At 39.3% G+C, this 17,013-nt stretch overlaps 2 protein-coding genes across 2 annotated transcripts; both read right to left on the bottom strand.

The window, feature by feature from the left end:
- Positions 1-5,136: 5,136 nt before the first annotated feature.
- Positions 5,137-7,436, bottom strand: LOC131320071 (probable polyamine oxidase 5). Its single transcript, XM_058350638.1, has one exon. The coding sequence runs from the start codon at positions 7,075-7,077 to the stop codon at positions 5,455-5,457; it is 1,623 nt and encodes a 540-aa protein (XP_058206621.1). The 5' UTR covers positions 7,078-7,436; the 3' UTR covers positions 5,137-5,454.
- A 6,556-nt stretch (positions 7,437-13,992) lies between these two features.
- Positions 13,993-15,417, bottom strand: LOC131320072 (uncharacterized). The gene has a single exon (XM_058350639.1). The coding sequence runs from the start codon at positions 14,758-14,760 to the stop codon at positions 14,164-14,166; it is 597 nt and encodes a 198-aa protein (XP_058206622.1). The 5' UTR covers positions 14,761-15,417; the 3' UTR covers positions 13,993-14,163.
- Positions 15,418-17,013: the final 1,596 nt, after the last annotated feature.

Below are 17,013 nucleotides of genomic sequence, written 5' to 3'. Positions count from 1 at the left end.
GTCCACAGACCCTAGCTCGCTAGTTCCCAATGACTAGTCTAGTCCTCTCAAGATTCCACCAATTTCAATTTTCACAACAATAATATTGTTGGATTTTGAGGAATAGATACTTGTGGAGAGAGACGGCCGGGAATACAAGTGAGTGTGTTTATAGCATTTTCGTAAATTCTAAGACGAACAACATTGCTTATAACCATTAACGTGGGGTTGGAGGTTGGAATACGAACAACTACAAATTAGTAGTATCTATTTCTCATAATCCAACGCAGTCTTGTGTCAGTTCAATTACGAAGGCTATGCACGTCTATCTCTTGTCTTGTTTTAAAAAAAAAAAAGGAAATTTTTTAAAATGACACCTGAACTTTCACTCTAATGTCACCGAAACGGCTGAACTTCACTTTATTTCAATTAAACACCTAGACTTTCAAAGTCCCCAAATTGAGGCACCTGCCATTAGCCTCCATCTATTTCCTTTTCACAAATCGGCTGATGTTGCTCATTTTTTGGCGTTAAAGGGTCCCACTAGAGATGTTAGAAAGTGAACTCAATGCACACAATCACAACCTATGCCAACCCTACTTCACTTTTGGATTGTGATTTTATGCATTGAGTTCACTTTCTAACATTTCTAGTGGGGCCCCTTTAACACCAGAAATGAGCCACATCAGCCGATTTGTAAAGGAAATGGATGGAGGTTAATGGCAGGTGCCTCAATTTGAAGATTTTGAAAGTCCAAGTTTTTAATTGAAAGAAAATGAAGGTCAGGTGTTTCGGTGACATTGGAGCGAAAGTTCAGGTGCCATTTTGAAATTTTCCAAAAAAAAAAAAATGAAACGAGGTAAAGCACACACAACAGGTATATAGTATCTAGTAAACATATAATGTTTCTAGAAGACTAAAATAATTACTCCCAAACAGGGCTTCGGTTAGGAATTTTCTGTTGATGTGGGGGAGGACCACCCTAAAATTTTGTCTTTAGACAAGCTAGCCCTATTGTTTCCTTTTAAGTTTTAATAAAATTATTTCCCATTCAAATGTACCTTTAAAGGGTGTCATGGGATCACATGACTTTGTAAAAAGCAATGTTTTGATTCTCAAATGATAACATACTTAAAATCAGTTTATTTTTTTCAGTGAATCTAGAAGGTTTCCTCCAATGAAATTGTTCAAAATAAAATAAATTATCCAAACGAAGGAAGAATAATGAAAGCAAGTGACCCTAATGCATGGTGAGCCCAAACCAAGATCTGCAAATCAAGAACATTGATCCTTAAGATTTAAGACACTAATTAAAAAAGAGGATTCGATAAAGACAGTTTTGTCAGTTTTTTAAAGGTCATATAAACCATTTAAAGTAAACCAATCAGGCTTAAGAAACTAACATGATAGGCCTAAGAGTAGATTGTATCAAAACTTAGAATGTGGCCATAGATGTATCTTTAATCAAAGAATAAAGCGATGCAAATAACCAAAAAGAAAAAGGGGTGTTGTCCTCATGATGAGGACCTCATCTGAGCCGTCAATGCTCGGCAATAGATGGATGGATAGCTGAGATTTGTTCGGTCGCAATAAAACCTAAGCTGTCCATTGCAGAACATGGACGACTACCTTAAGGAACAACAAGATCCCCGAGATCGGTTTATCTTGTGGGTGAGTTAGGACAAGTATGCCGCAAAGAAGCGGTTTGGTTGCAATTTATTGTGACCACACTACTAATCTCAAAAAATGGAGGGGATTGGGAAACCGGGGATGGAGGGAGAGATGGAGGGATTCGTAGCCCAATCCGTCGGAGTATTAGAGGAAATGTGGTACATTGTCACATTAATTCTTCTTCTCAACCCGAAATGATATATACTAGTCTATACATATGACCAAAACTAATTAAGAACTTCACTAGTATTTCCTTCTCACTACTAATGTTATTAATTTGAATCCAAATCTACTCTTCAACATCGCCCTAAGGTACGATTTCTGATCGAAAACGAAAACGATCAGTCTACAGACAGTCAGACACACATAATAAGTACACACATCTATACTAAAGTGTGTTCGTGCGCGTGAACACGTGTGTCACTGAGATTTTTGAAACAAAACTTGTGCAACATTATCTTCAACTATGGGCCTAGAAAATGAACCTAATGAGCATTATCATTATTATTGTGAAGAAATGTATTGGTTGTGATGATGATTAGTGGGCAAAGAGGGGGTCAGGGTTTGCAATAAACATGTTTGATGATAATCAGCCAGTGGTGGTGGGTGGGTGGGTATTGGGCGGTGTGGGGCCGGGGAATGGAGATTCTGGTGTGTTTGGTTGTGATAAATAGCTGATCAATCAAACAAATTAAGGACGGGGTGACAGATTGGTCTTGCATGGGATATGCACAATCATCAAAGGGTGATTGAAACCCACATGAGGCAAAAAGGAGACATCAAGTGGGCCAATATCCAAATTTCTCTCGAGGTAAGCCTTCGCAATAATAGAGCCTTTGCTATAAACCAAAGGGCAGATCTGGCAATTGGGACGAGCTGTAAGCTCAGACAGACATTTATTAGAGTTCGAAGTTTGACAATCTCTTGGGGTTCCGGTCCGGTCGCAAGAGAGAAATCTCTTATAAATCCCTTAGTCTTGGCGCAGATGGTCTGCCTTTGACCAGACCAGGAAAGGGATATAATCAAGGTCCTGATATGGGCGTGAGCTGGTATGGACACTGCGGACCGTCGAAAAAAAAGAAACAGAGCCCTCTCTGCACAGCTCTCTCCTGACTTGACGATTCGGTGTCACCAAACAGACCCTTAGCGAAAACATCAACCCAGTGCAAATATGTCGACATGAATAAGCTTCTCAATTGCCCACACAAGGACTTTTGCAGTTCAAAGAAATGCTGTACAAAGACTGGGGCAAATAATTTTGCACTGCACTTTTAATGCAGTACAATGTTTTGTCGATTGGTGTATGAAATTAGAGATATATTAGAGAGTTTGTATATGGAAGAGAAAGTAAAATGCAAAAAATATTTTAGAAAAACTTTTAATTTCTTAATTTGACACTGTATATGGGGATGTCTAAAAAACTTTCTTGTGGCCGCAAGCTTTAATATTTGTGGCCAATAACTCTGACCACAAGCTTTGATATCGTGGCTGCAAACTGCGAACACGTGTCAGAAATTTTGATAATTTGGCCGCAAACTCCGACCATGTGACCGCAAACTTGGATATCAAAATGATGGGCTAGGAACCTACCCTATTAATTTTATTTTTTTTTGCACAACTCATGTGTCCGGATAAATTTATGCGTACCTTGACTAATTCTGAGAGAACAACTCCACACTCCACCACCCATTTACAAGGATAAGTTTCGAATATGAGAAATTAAAAGGAAGCAAAACTCCTAAGAGCCTGTTTGGATGTCGACTTTTTGCATTCTCATTTTTCCATTTTGCCTGTTTGGCCTCCATCATCATAATGAGTTTTCTCAAAATGCATTCTTCAATTTGGGTGATGGAGACCAAAATGCAAAAGTAAGGAGCAACAATGCTATAATCACACACAAACACTTATACACACTTACAATAAGTGTGAGACTCACACACACTAGAGGTGTCTCACCCTTATTGTGAGTGTATGTGTAAGTCACCTCCAGTGTGTGTGAGTCTTGCATTTATCGTGAGTGTGTATGTAAGTATTTGTGGGTTTGTATGTGATTCTAAACTTATTGAAGTAGGGAGATAAGTGCTTTTTAACTTCTCATTTTTTCACTTTTCCAATTTTTGTTTGCATATAAGATTTACAAAATGTATTCTGCATGTATCTCACAAACACTCTACGAATTCATATTACATTCTAATTCAAAAAACCACAAATGTAAGTAAAAAAAATTAGACTGCTCCTGTACATATAATACTCCGTATATACTAGTAAAAATAAGAACTAGGGCAAGCCCTTGGTTAACTCAAAGGGGAAGCTGCTCCTGCACGTATGACATTAAATGCTGACATTTGTTTGGTTATGGCTCTGATAGACAGTCGTGATCTGGAGAAATCTCCAGCATATGTTTGCATTATGCATGGAATGGGACCTCTCAGGCCAATGGGTCCCTACCCCAGAGACCTTCCTCCTACATTAAATATCAAACCAATCAGATGGCCATCAGCACCTCTGCCTCTGACCCCCACCCCCTGTCAAAGGACAATTTGGAAACAAGCCTGATTGAAACAAATTGGCCACTTGTGTAGGGCTGAATTTTATGCAGAGATGTACTAGGTGGGACCCCAATGTATGGGGACACTATATCTTCTAGTAGTAGCCGTATGGGTAGGATCGGTTCGGTTGGTTGGTTGACTTGCTTTTGTATTATTGGTCGGTATTTTATTTAAGCTTAAGTCGTAAGAAAATAATTTCTTATGAGTTCTTTGGCCCTGAGCATAGATGAGCATTTGACCAAACCAAAAAGAAGATTATTTGAAATGCATGTAAGCTGACTTAAACATCCCAGCGTCGAACAAATAAAAAAGTACGGGGCACACTATTTTATAGTACTACTAGTTTGGCCAGCTAATGGATTTGGTCCAAAGTGCCAGTGGCCTGAAGGGTGCAAGGATCAGTACGTTAGTTTGCAACCCACATCTTAATTGCATTGTGCAATTCTTTCAATGCGTACATTAGATAATCTGTTCCGTTTATTTTGTGAGGCTTGTTGGAGCAGATCATCAAACAACTATTAACAGATCATCAGACAACTATTACAGTAAAAGATTAGGCAGGTGCAATGTTCGATCAAATATGATTCACAGAATTATTCAAGAACGCAGCTACACTCCTTGACCAATATCGTTTTTCATGAACGACCAGCTCGGTCAATCCTTCAATATTAACGTCATGGACCATCAACGCTGGGAAATCACGTGCGCGAAATGCAAGGAGCAATTCAAAATCTGGATATTGGACAATCAAGATTCCATTGAAGGCACTCCTTTGGGGTGAGGAGGGTGTGTTTGGATCTGGGGAAAAACCAGTCTAACAATACCAGAAAAGGAATAAATGAAGAGAACTTGCAAGCTGGAAAGAGCCGGGTTAAACGGATCCTGTCCAGTGGTCAAACCAAAAGAAGTTCTTGAGATATAGAAAAACCAAAGAAGATGAGATCAAATGCTTTCTTTTATCTCTACTTTATCATACAAATATTCAATGCCAACATCATAAAGTCAGCTAGCTTGCTTTCAAAGATCAAGACATCATCAAATTAAATTAAAAAAAGAAGCAGCTCAAAACTCATATACCATAGCAAATTCAAAAGAAGCTTCTTTAACTAATGTCACCATCTCTCTTTCTTTCTCTTACTCCCTCCTTTTTTATTCCTCTTTTCTCTCACTCCAACCACATCACAAAGAGAGAATAACCAAGATTGGCAATTTCATGAATATGAGAAAAAGGAGTTAAAGAAGAAACAAGAAACTCTCATACCCCATTGCAGTTATAATGCTGAAGAAGCCTATTAGCTTCTCTAATACCACTAAAATAGGCTCCATGGGTGGTGGAATAATGGGTTCTATGTGTTGCCTCCCCTGCAAACAGGATTTGGAGTGGAGAATTTGACCCAAAATTGGTATGTTTGGGCAATGGCATAGCCATTGTGTCCAAATCTTCACCACTGGATCCCACTGCAACATAGCTATAGGATCCCAAGAACAGTGGATCATTTGCCCATTTGCTCTTCAAACACTTGGTGAATTTTAATTCTCTTCCACTAGAGCTCTCCACAGAATCCAAATTCCCATGGGAATTGGAGTTCTTCCCATTGTTCTGTGAATATGATAAAAAGCTAGATATTGTTGTTGAGACCCCACTTATAACCTCTTCATCATCGAGAGACTCAAGCTCAAGAGCTTCTTTCCCAGCAAACCAAGATATTAGGACACTTGAATTCCCATAGATTGGACACATATAAGCTGTCTTTCTTATCCACCAAGGGATTTTCTGGTTCCTAAATTCGGATTCCGGTCGATGAAACGCCATTTGCAAATATGGAATCCTATCATGGTTTGGACTCAATTGTAAAAACAACTTGTTGACAACACCATACCCAAGTCTTGAAATTGCCTCTTTCTTGAAATTAGGAAGTTGAGGATCAAACATACCTGAATTTTCTTGTATTCCGGATTTGAGCACCCCCAATGAGACTGTAACAATGACATGATCTGCCCACATAATGGATCCATCCGAAAAATGCAGCTTCACAGGCCTAGAATCATGCCCATTTTCACTCTCCAACTCATGATGACTCTCGGGCTGCCATTCGATTTTTGCAACTTTTCGGCCTAATTGGATTGAACCGGAGGGCAAAACAGAAGCAATGAAATTAATTATGCTCATATAACCCTTTGCAATGGTGATTTCTTCACCAGGAAACATCCGGTACTCGCTTTCTGCATTGTAATCAAGTGTTTGCAAGTCGCCAGCTGATGTATAAGTCCTTTGGGTATTCTCATGGATTGCAAAAATGGCCCCTTCAAGCGATTTTCGAGTCCAATTCCCGTACCCTTTGAGCTCCTCTTGGCCTTTCTTTGAACCCCAATAAGCATCTAGCCCTTTTCTAAGAAAAGACCCAACACTGAGCTTTCCAAGAGGACTTTCTCTTGTGATATTATCAAAAAAGTCAATGTCTTCTTTGCTTAAGCCTTCTTCAACCCCCTTAGCAAAATCCATTAGTTTATTGAAAAAACTAGTCACAGGCTCAACAATAGAGGGATTGAGTTCATACCCATTTTCAGCAATTGTCGCTGGATCATCCAAGAACCCATCCATACACTCCCAGGGCTGCTCAGACTCCAGTGAATTGATTTCTTGAGCAATTTTGTGAATTGGGCTACCCCCAATGCCATGGATCCAAGTTGCACCCATCTCAATTCTGTCACCACAGAACTCTGAGGTGTTAATCCTCCCACCAATCCTGTTTCCACCTTCTACTACACAAACTTCGAACGATTCCGTCGAGCCGGGGGATGTGCAGAGCGTGTTGGCAGCCGTGAGGCCAGCCATTCCTGCCCCAATGATCACAATTCTTGGCTTCTTGACCACCATTGTTGCTAGCTAGAACTTGTCACTAGTTTTCTTTCAGGGGGACAAGTACACAAACATGTGATAGGCAATATTAAGTGGGACTTTGAGAATAGAGAACACTAAACTGTGGGAGAGGTGAGGATGAGTTACTGAAGAGGAATATAAATAAGGAGTGTTTGGTGATTAAAGCTTGAGGGGGACACTCTCTCTCTTTCTTTTACGTACATTGTTTATATCGCTAATAAAGACATGGTTCTACTTTTTCTTGAAAATCTCTCTACTAGCTTGTACTTGTAGGATAGCTTCAATCCTCATATGATCACAACTCCCATACCCTCCTCACCCAGTCTTCCCTCTTAGAGCATCTCCAACGAAGGCAAGACAGATAAAAAAACTTAGAGATTTGAAGGTTCGGTCATGTATTTTGGATAATAATTTTGTACCCTCCTTTAAAGACGTGAACATTACGGGCTTGTTCGTTTGGGAGTCTCAAAATCTCTGAGCACGGTCTCTAATAAATTTTGTCTATCTCTCTTCACTTAAAACCCAAAACGAGAATCAATTCCCTTTTCGGTAATAATGAGTTAGTTTGTGATGTGACCCACGCAATTTTTACCAATTACATGAGGAGTTAAGTCACCCTTCAAATAATAAAAATTTACATATTTTTTGCCTTTTCAATTAACTCTTCTTCTTCTTTTTATCTTTGTCACCTTTTGTTTTCTTCTGCAGCTAGCCGTTGAAATTTCAGAAAAAATAACTTTTCTTCTCAAAATGTTAATAAAATTTGTAGCAACTATTGGAGTGCACTCTACTAAATTACCCTTCAAATTATACTCTCTCCGTCCCAATTCTTTAGTCCATTTTCAATTGATTATAACTTGCAATTTATAATCTTTTAGATAATTTTGAATTTATCATTTAAAAGAGCTCATTGAGATCTATCAAATAAAATTCATATTACATATAAAAAGTATTACTAATTAAAAATTATAATTAATTTTTTATCCGGTTAGAATAAAACGAGGGACAAAAGAACGAGGACAGAGGGAGTATACTGTAGCAAACTGCAGTTTTGAAAATAACTTTTGTAAAGTTTGTTTGGAATGCTCTCACAGGCTTACGTCATATATATAAGTGTAAGAATCAATGTGCCATATATTTTGCCAAGGAAGCTAAAGTAAATATCTTTGATGCCATGGCTAATAATAGGTTGATGATGCCTTTCACCAACCTCTCATGAAAATCCCAGTCACTGACAGCCTACCAACCCCCACCAGTCGAATGTTTACGGTTAATCCGTAAATGGGTTTCAACAGCTAATGAAACTGATCATATTAACCTAGCAGTAGCGGAAGCCGCGACTGCTGTGAGTAAATACAGCAACGTCAACTTGCAACTGTGGTTCATTTCATCGTCCGTCTAGACAATAAAAGAATTCTTTCCTGAAAGAATTCTTTTAAAATTCGGACCGTGGTGAGATTGGGCGTTGTTGCACGCTCACAACCGCCCCTGGTTCCTACAACTTGTTTTGCTCGCAGCAACCCCCTCTTTCTACAGTTGCAGGGACTTAAATTAAAAATGACTTGTGGCCATGGTCATTTGCTAATTAACCCTTTTTTGGCACCTTGTTTTTGCATAGAAAGAAGCATCTTTTTCATTGACATTGATTTAAAAGTACTATCTCCTTGTAATCACATAGGATCCCTTATTAAGTGTAACATCTTTTAGAAATTCGGTTTCTCAATAGTTATCCACGCACACCAACTGGTAAAATGAGAAATTTATCAATTATTAGTAAAGTTATCAAAAGCACTTCATCTTTTGGAAATTCATTTTCTCGATGGTTATCCACGCACACCAAGAAGTAAAATGAGAAATTTACCACTTTGGATGATAGATGAGACGGTAAAGTGCAGTTCAATTTAAAGTATTCATGATTTTTTCACGTCGTCGCAGACTTACAAGATCAAACCTGTTTGCAATAGTTGTCATACGAATTAGATACTATTTGCGAACAGTGGTGCTAGAACCACAAATACATGCTTAAATAAATACACAAACCAACTTACGTTAGGTGTGGGGCTCACACACATCGCATGAGAAAAAGCTTTGTTATGCTCGCTCCTTGATTGAACATCCTTAGGAGAGATTACTGCGCTGAGCACAACAACAACAAAAAAAAAAAAAAATGAATATGCGCTATGCTGCAGACATGAATTTTCTCTATCAAACTTTTACACAAATTGACTTACGAAATTTTAAGTTTCTTTCGTAGTAAATTACTAAAGGATAACCATTTTAAAAGAACTTGTATCTTTAATTCGAATCATGAAATGACAACAAACTTCAAAATCATAGCCATCGATCTTTTTATTTCTAATAATAATAACTCAATGCTAGTATTAGGGTTGAACAAATTGAACTTCAAAAATTAGTACAGAAGTCAAATAAAGTCCCCTAAATAATATTTCATTTAAATGATAACCCCGACACTCTTTATAATTAGGTCCCATCAACTACCAGTAGAACATGGACAGGCATTGCAAAAAAATAAAATTAATTAATAATGGAGAGTGATTTTTCCATTTCCCAAATTGTTAAACAACACTCTCTCAAAATCAACTCATATTGATTTTTCCACTCCCCAAGAGTTAACAATTTGGAGAGTGACAAAATCAACTCATACTGATTTTGGCATTCTCTTGTGGAGTGCCGTTAACCAATTTGGAGATTGGCAAAATCACTCTCCATTATTAATTAATTTTCGCTACCCGATGCATGAACCTTTTAAGAAATTAATCTTCATGGAAGGCAGTGAAGATATGTAATTATCGTGGCTGGATTAAAAGGACTATAGATTAATAAAAGAAGATGATAGTATGTTTCAAAGGTGACTAAAAAGAGATTAATCATTGTGAAGTCTTTTTTACTTTTTGGGACATAATATGATTATCTCCATTTCATTAGCATTACCACTTTAAGTTAAAGTTTGGCAAAAGATAGAAGAATAATGATTGTTTTTTGGGTTATGAGAATTTTTCAGCCATTGACTTTTACATGAACATTCCAAATTATAATAATTGAAGGTAAAAACCAATCTAACCGATCGAGTGAAAAAAATCACACGGGGCATATGGTAAAAAGAAGTGAACCGTATCTCATGTGTGTGGTTCTTATTGAAAAAACCTTAAACTAATTATGCCCTGATTTAAAGGATTAAGGTGATGGATAATTATCAATGCTTGGTCGAGACCAAGTCATTTTTTTTTTGGAAGAGTAAGAAGTCAATTTCTTGAGTTTATAATACTCTCTCTCTCTCTCTCTCTCTCTCTCTCTCTCTCTCTCTCTCTCTCTCTCTCTCTCTCTCTCTCTCCCACGAAATGCATTGAAGCTTGGGTTCAAAGGGTATCCTTAGGATCTCGTGCATTTTCTCATAAGAAAACAAACAAATGTGTAGTCACAAAGCCACAACTCAATCTTGAACCAAGTGATTAGGCTTTTCAATTGTAGCGTATTTCCAAAACTTTCCCATTTATGTATATGTAGGAAAAAAAAAAAAAAAAACACACAGTTTCACTTAAAAATTTCCCTCTATGTGGAATTATAACATGTTTTTCAATAAATCAAGTGCCTAGACTAACTTGTTTACGTGAACCTCAATTGATATTCTTAGAGGACCAATCTCATTTTCTACGAGCGGGAATCCATTAAAATCAGAGTAAAGCCTTGAATCGATCGGCCATAAAGGAGTTGATGGTGGGGCTGCGCTATTGTTTCACTTTAGGTTTGATTAGAAGCAATTTGATATGAAGATGATGGGATGGTGTGGGGCAAAAGGAGTGGTGGGTAGGCAATTAGTAGCTTTTTTAGTCCCTCGTTTTTGTCTCATTTTCACTTTCTGTGTCTGCGTTACATGACTCCATCATCAGCTCTGCTTTTGATATGGTCGTGAATTAGTCTTTAAGTTTGTACATTTTTGCTTGTGACTTGTGTATATAAATGGCTAAACTCATTCTTAATTTAGTTTGATCTACATATTTAAATGTAGGGCAATCAACACCCCTAGGTGCACACGCGCAATCCAGAGGTGTGGATTCTAGTCAAGAAAACTAACGCTACGTGATTTTCTTTCGACCTTGGTTTTATAAGAATCTCAAATACCAAGTCGCTTATTTACACACATATATATGAGTTACTCTATGATGCGTCCTAATCTTGCTTTTTGGTTTTTTGACTGTCTATAGTACGTTGTCAGGGAATTACCTCTATTCCATCACGAGTAACGCGGTTCAGCTAAGAAAGATATTCGGCCTAGTCCGCGGGCAGGTTTCGTTCTCCTACCAACGATATAGATGGGGCTCTTGCCAGGTTCTAGGGGGCTACTCTTCTTTTTTTGTCGATCGAGCCGCTCTCCCTCAATCCACTCGTCCAGCCCTCTCTTCACGAACTTGTACAATCGATACCACAGAGATAGCCAACTCTATTATTGAAGAAATCAGGAAACGAGCGACGATTTGGCACCAGATATCTGCAGGTGTGGAAAGAGCAGCTGTGAGAAACGGAAAAATCATCAAAAAAAACGACGAGTGTTCGTGGAGGTTTCCACAGAACATTAGGGTGAGAGCTCAAGAAGGAAATTAGGGTCACTCTTTGCTCCAAGCCACGAGCTGTTCATTCACACTTTTGCTCTTGGCCTTAGACCTTTGTTGGGCCTTGTTGATTATTATTTGTTGGTTTTTAAAGTCAAATTTCCAATAACTACCATTACTAAACTGCTTGGATTTGAACTGTAATCCCCACATTTTGGCCTAAATCAAAATACTAGCCTCCATTCCATTGACAGATCGAGACCTGTTGCATGTCAAGAAGTTTTAACAAAACACTTGCGATTAATTGTGATGAGCTGAACAACACCGCAGCTAGTATGGTTGGTTGGTTAGCTACACTCCCTGAGAGAGGTCCTGAGGTCGAGTCTTCATCGAAAAGGTGTTCAATTCCCGTTGTAACTAACTACTAACCCATAGCATCCTATCGTCTCGGGAAAAAAAAAATTGTGATGAGTTAGCCCATAGCATGGTGGGGTAGGATTGTTGGGCCAGCACATATCATGGGTTATGGGTAGGATTGTTGGGCCAGTCCATGACGTGTTGCTCGAGCCCTGTTAAAGTCCGATTCTTATCGGGCCACGAGGAATTCTAGATGGGCCCAACGTTATTCCTTTTTCTATTATTGGATTGGAAAAGCCCCTTACACACAAATTAAAACCAGGCAATTTCCAACCTGAGCCATCTGACTGGTCAGTGGAAAAGGTAATACAAATTTGTTTACACTCCTTTATAGGATCGGAGAGAAATTAGGGTTCTGTTTGCGAAATGTGAGCAAGGTTGGATACAAATTACAAAAAAAAATGAAGTTGATCGAGCATCATGGGTAACTTTATCCAACCCTATTAGGATTCAAAAAACGGGACGAATGCATGACTATGAGAGCAGAACTTTCGGCATTACTGATTTAGTGTGTTTCAATTATCTGTTCACCGATGTACAATCAACGTGATTTCGTATAAGACTCAGTTTTTGTTTGGCCCCGGATCACAACCGTGGGGATCGACCACATGGATCACAATGTGGTGACACAAAGTTTTACTAGAATACATTAAGACAAAAATTGGAAAAGTATGAGGAAAAAAAAAAAGGCAAATCATAAATGTGCACACCATCAGCTAAAATCACAGGAAAATATCTTCAGAATATAAATGAAGAGCAATAAATTCTTCCTTAGCTATTGTGATTCACATCAAATTAACTACTGGACACAATTGAAGTAGCAGACCATATTTATTTGCTTTAAATATGAAAAAATGTGACACCACCTGATGCATAAGTGAGGAGCCCACAGCCGACATGCCGGAGGGGGATCCGAAATCGAGTTGGTAGTGCTGAGTGGTCGACCACGGGGCGCATTTCAAACCGAAATCGAGCTGACAGTGCTGGGTGGTCGACCAGGGGCGCATTTCGAACCGAATATAAATGTGTGGATGTGTTTACCTCATTTTTTTCTTTTTAAAATTTGGTCAAAAATGGGTGGAATAGACACTACTTGAATCATTTCTCAAAAATTCCTTTCTCACAGTTGGTTGAAACTATGCATGCCACTTTGACCCAAAAAGAGAAACTATGCATGCCACATGCCAGCACTAATCACACACCGACTCTTCATAAGTAGACCACTAGAGTTGTGCAGAGCAGCCGATCTAACCACTCATCTTGGCAATTAACGATTCGGTTCTTAATAGCAATAGACAGTTCAGATTTATTTATGCTCAAATTCGATCTGAACCGTTTGTACCAAAATAAACGGTTAGATCGGCCACCCCACCCTGCACTTGGCATGTCAATGTTCCGGATAACATCAATGTCAATTCCTAAAGCAATTAAGGCTCCGTTCTAGAACACCTTCTTAAAAAATAAGTACTTATTTCACATTTTCAAACTTAAAAATAATATAAATGAAAAATAATTTTTTAATTTTTTTTTCACCATATAAAAGATCTCAATAAGATCTACCAAATAAGATCCATATTGATAAGAAAATTATTTACGTAAGCATAAAATTTTTGAGTTTGAAATTGTCTTCTTAAAAAATAAATACTTATTTCCGTTTCCGGAACGAGCTAATTAAAGTAATCAATTCATGCAGCAAAAACACATTGAAATCGTTATAGGAATTGATTCATACTGTTCACTTTTCAGAGATTTCAAAACATTCAACAAAAGGATAAAGAGGATCATATAAAAGACAAAATAGCTCCTCTTTCTTCACTCTCTCTCTCCCCCTCTCTCACTTCCATTATCTGTACTTTCTGTATCTACCTATATCCATTGTATTGATCGCTGACCTAACTAATTCCCGTTAACAGTAGGAAATAAATTCTTTACACCGTTGTAAATATTTATTTTTTTTAAATTAATTAAATTGTGCCACATTACAAAACAGTGATTTTAATTAATAAAATATGACGACGTGGCACAATATAATTGATTTGAAAGAAACAAATATTTACAATAACGGTGCAAATAATTTAATATCTTAATAGAACCCTAATCAAAGTTCTTCTCCAATAAACCTCGCCAGCATTTCATCGTCAATAGGATAACAATCCCAGCTGTTGATTTCTTTAACCTGATCAAAACCCTCAGCACACGCCTCCGCCTGATCAAAATTCTCAGCACACGCCTCCACCTCCGCCTCACCGAGCGCCCCCTCGCCGTCATTCAACCACGCGCCGCCGTCCTCCGCCGCAAACCACCGGTCCACTTCGAAGCCGTTGACCAGACCCCGGCAGACAATGTCGACACCCGCCATCACGGAGGACTCCATCTCCGAAAACGACGACCCGCAGGACTCCTCGTTCCCGTTGATGGTGACGTAAGAAGACGACGACTGGAAGATGAGAGGGAACGCGTAGTGCGGGTTGTCGACGAACCTCACCTTCGGGTACGACGCCGTCGTCTCTAGAAGCTTCGCCAGCTCACTCGCTGCCTCCTCCTCGTCAATGCTCAGCAAGGCCGTTATATCCTCGCAGTCGGCGTCGCTGTTCCTGTCCGTCTCGTCCGACGTCGCCGGAGCTCGCGCTCGTTTTACGGTGACGGCCTCTTCGTCGTTTTCGCCGCCTTGCGATCTCTTCCTGCTTTCCTCCATCTTTTTGAAGAGAGAGAGAGAGAGAGAGAGAGAGAGGGGACAGCGCTGGAGCAGATTTTCTTGTCTACAGAAATGTAGTATAGGGCAGAGTGTGAGAATGTGTATATATGTGACTTTACAGTAAGATTTGAAGCCGCTTTTAGAGAGAGAAATGTACAGAGCAGAGTGTATATATACATACACCTACACACGCCAAAAAAAATACTGTCTCAGTGCGGGGAGGAATCAGGTGGTAGAGAGTCGGGGAGGGTGTTTAAGAGAGAGAAAGCGTACGGGGGACGGGAGGAGCCAGGGTGGGGGCTGTATGTAGGTAGGTACAGAGCTAGGCAGATAGGTGTATATGTGTACGAATTCCAACCAGTATACACAGAGATTCAAAAGTAGAGAGAGAGAGAGAGAGAGATATGAGAGAACTCAGAGAAGAGGTGTGGGGGTAATTATACCGTGCTCTTTGGCCACTGCTCCAAGAGATTTTAAAACCAAACATTGCTGTGGGATGACGTTTTTGGCATGAAACTCACAGTGATGTGTGGTGAGGATTGTCTATGGAATTTTAGGCCAGGAGCATAGAATCCGCTACAGTGTGGCAGGGAGGTGACACGTGGAGGGAGATGGGTGGAGGAGTGTCTTGGCGGTGGGAGAGAGAGTGGGGAGGTTAGGTTTTTGGTGTGGCGGGAATTGTTTGTACGAACAAAAAAGTGGGACTGGAAAGCAAGAAGGAAGGTGGACTGGCTCAGGAGTGTATATTGTCGGTTAGTCTTTTCTGGATAAAATGACAAAGGTAAAGCTGTGCCCCCACTTTCGAAAATAATAGTATTCCGTAGTACTAGTATATACGTAGTACAGTAGTATCACTTAAATTTAAAGCTTGTTTGGTTTGGATTTTGGGACAGATTTTAAAGTTTAATACTGTAAGTGGAGAGAGATAGATAAAGAAAGTTTATTATGGACTATGCACAGTGATCTTACCCCAAACGAACAAGTCCTAATTAATTACGATCTTACCGCTCATTACACCGCCAAAATGAGTGGTGGTGCCCGGACACAACTCCTTGTAGTGCGGCCAATCCAATCCTCTAGAGTTGCAAATGAACCGCCCTGTGTACACATACACATATAAACGAAAGCCTAGTTTGGGACATGCAGCATGCTTGTTGTTCCTCATCTAGGCAATCCGTGCGCGGCAACGGACAACCCAAATTTTATTACAGCCGAACAAGTCTTAGCTGTTAGTCTAGATAAAATCTGAACTGTCTGTTGCCGAGCACCGACTACCCAGATGGAGACAACACGCGGCATGCACCCCTGCCAGTTTGCAATGGTCCAAATCAACTAATTAATGAGCTAGCAATTTTCTTTTAGTTAAAAGCCTCTTAATCTTATTAGAGATGCAATAAACACGTACTCCTATATTGAGATAATATGTGTATGTAAAAAGAAGAGTAAATTTAATTTGATTTCTACATCACCATTTTGGTATCCATTTGGTAACTTATTCGAGCTTTTGATGTAACGGATGGAAAATGCACACTTTTTGCCAAAAATATGCCCCCAAGTCATGAGGTGCCCAATTCCTGCTATATATATATACACACACACTCCATATTCAACGATCGTTTCACTGGCGGATCACAACCAGAACCAGCTTTGAGTTACTAGCAGCAGCTTTCTTCCTGATGAGAGAGAGAGAGAGAGAGAGAGAGAGAGGCGCATGCAATGGTAGGTGTTGTGGCGGCAAACAGGTTTCCCTGATGGAGACGAGAGGAGAGGTAGCGTGGTCCACTGGTCCTTTGGCCGTCACATGGGAAAGGACACTCACGTTGAGTTAGCAGACGCACATCCGGAGGGGACCACTCCGGGCCAAATTAACCATAATACGACACGTGTGCAGAGCGAGAGCATTTGGGTTTTGAATCGAATCGCATCATAATCATCATCCCATTTACGAACGAACGCAGATGATATGCGTGAGGGACCCAAAAACGTGATTACAGGTTGTATCAGATCAGATCAGACCCTAGCTATACTATATACGTCTACGTATGGAATAGTACATGAATAAAGACAAAAAATGAGAGGTGTTTCCGGTAATGAAAAATTTGTAGATTTTTATTTATGATTGAGAAATTTTTAAGTATTTTCGGTAGTAAATAAGTTATTGAAAAATGTCAAATTATTTTTTGATAGTGAATAAGTTATTGATAGGTTTGTAAGTAGAGTTACTGTAGAGAAAAAAAAAAAATTTCCCAGCTT

This window comes from Rhododendron vialii, chromosome 3a (genome assembly GCF_030253575.1).
Source record: "Rhododendron vialii isolate Sample 1 chromosome 3a, ASM3025357v1".
Taxonomy (NCBI): Eukaryota; Viridiplantae; Streptophyta; class Magnoliopsida; order Ericales; family Ericaceae; genus Rhododendron; species Rhododendron vialii.
This window is presented reverse-complemented; position numbering and strand designations above follow the sequence as displayed.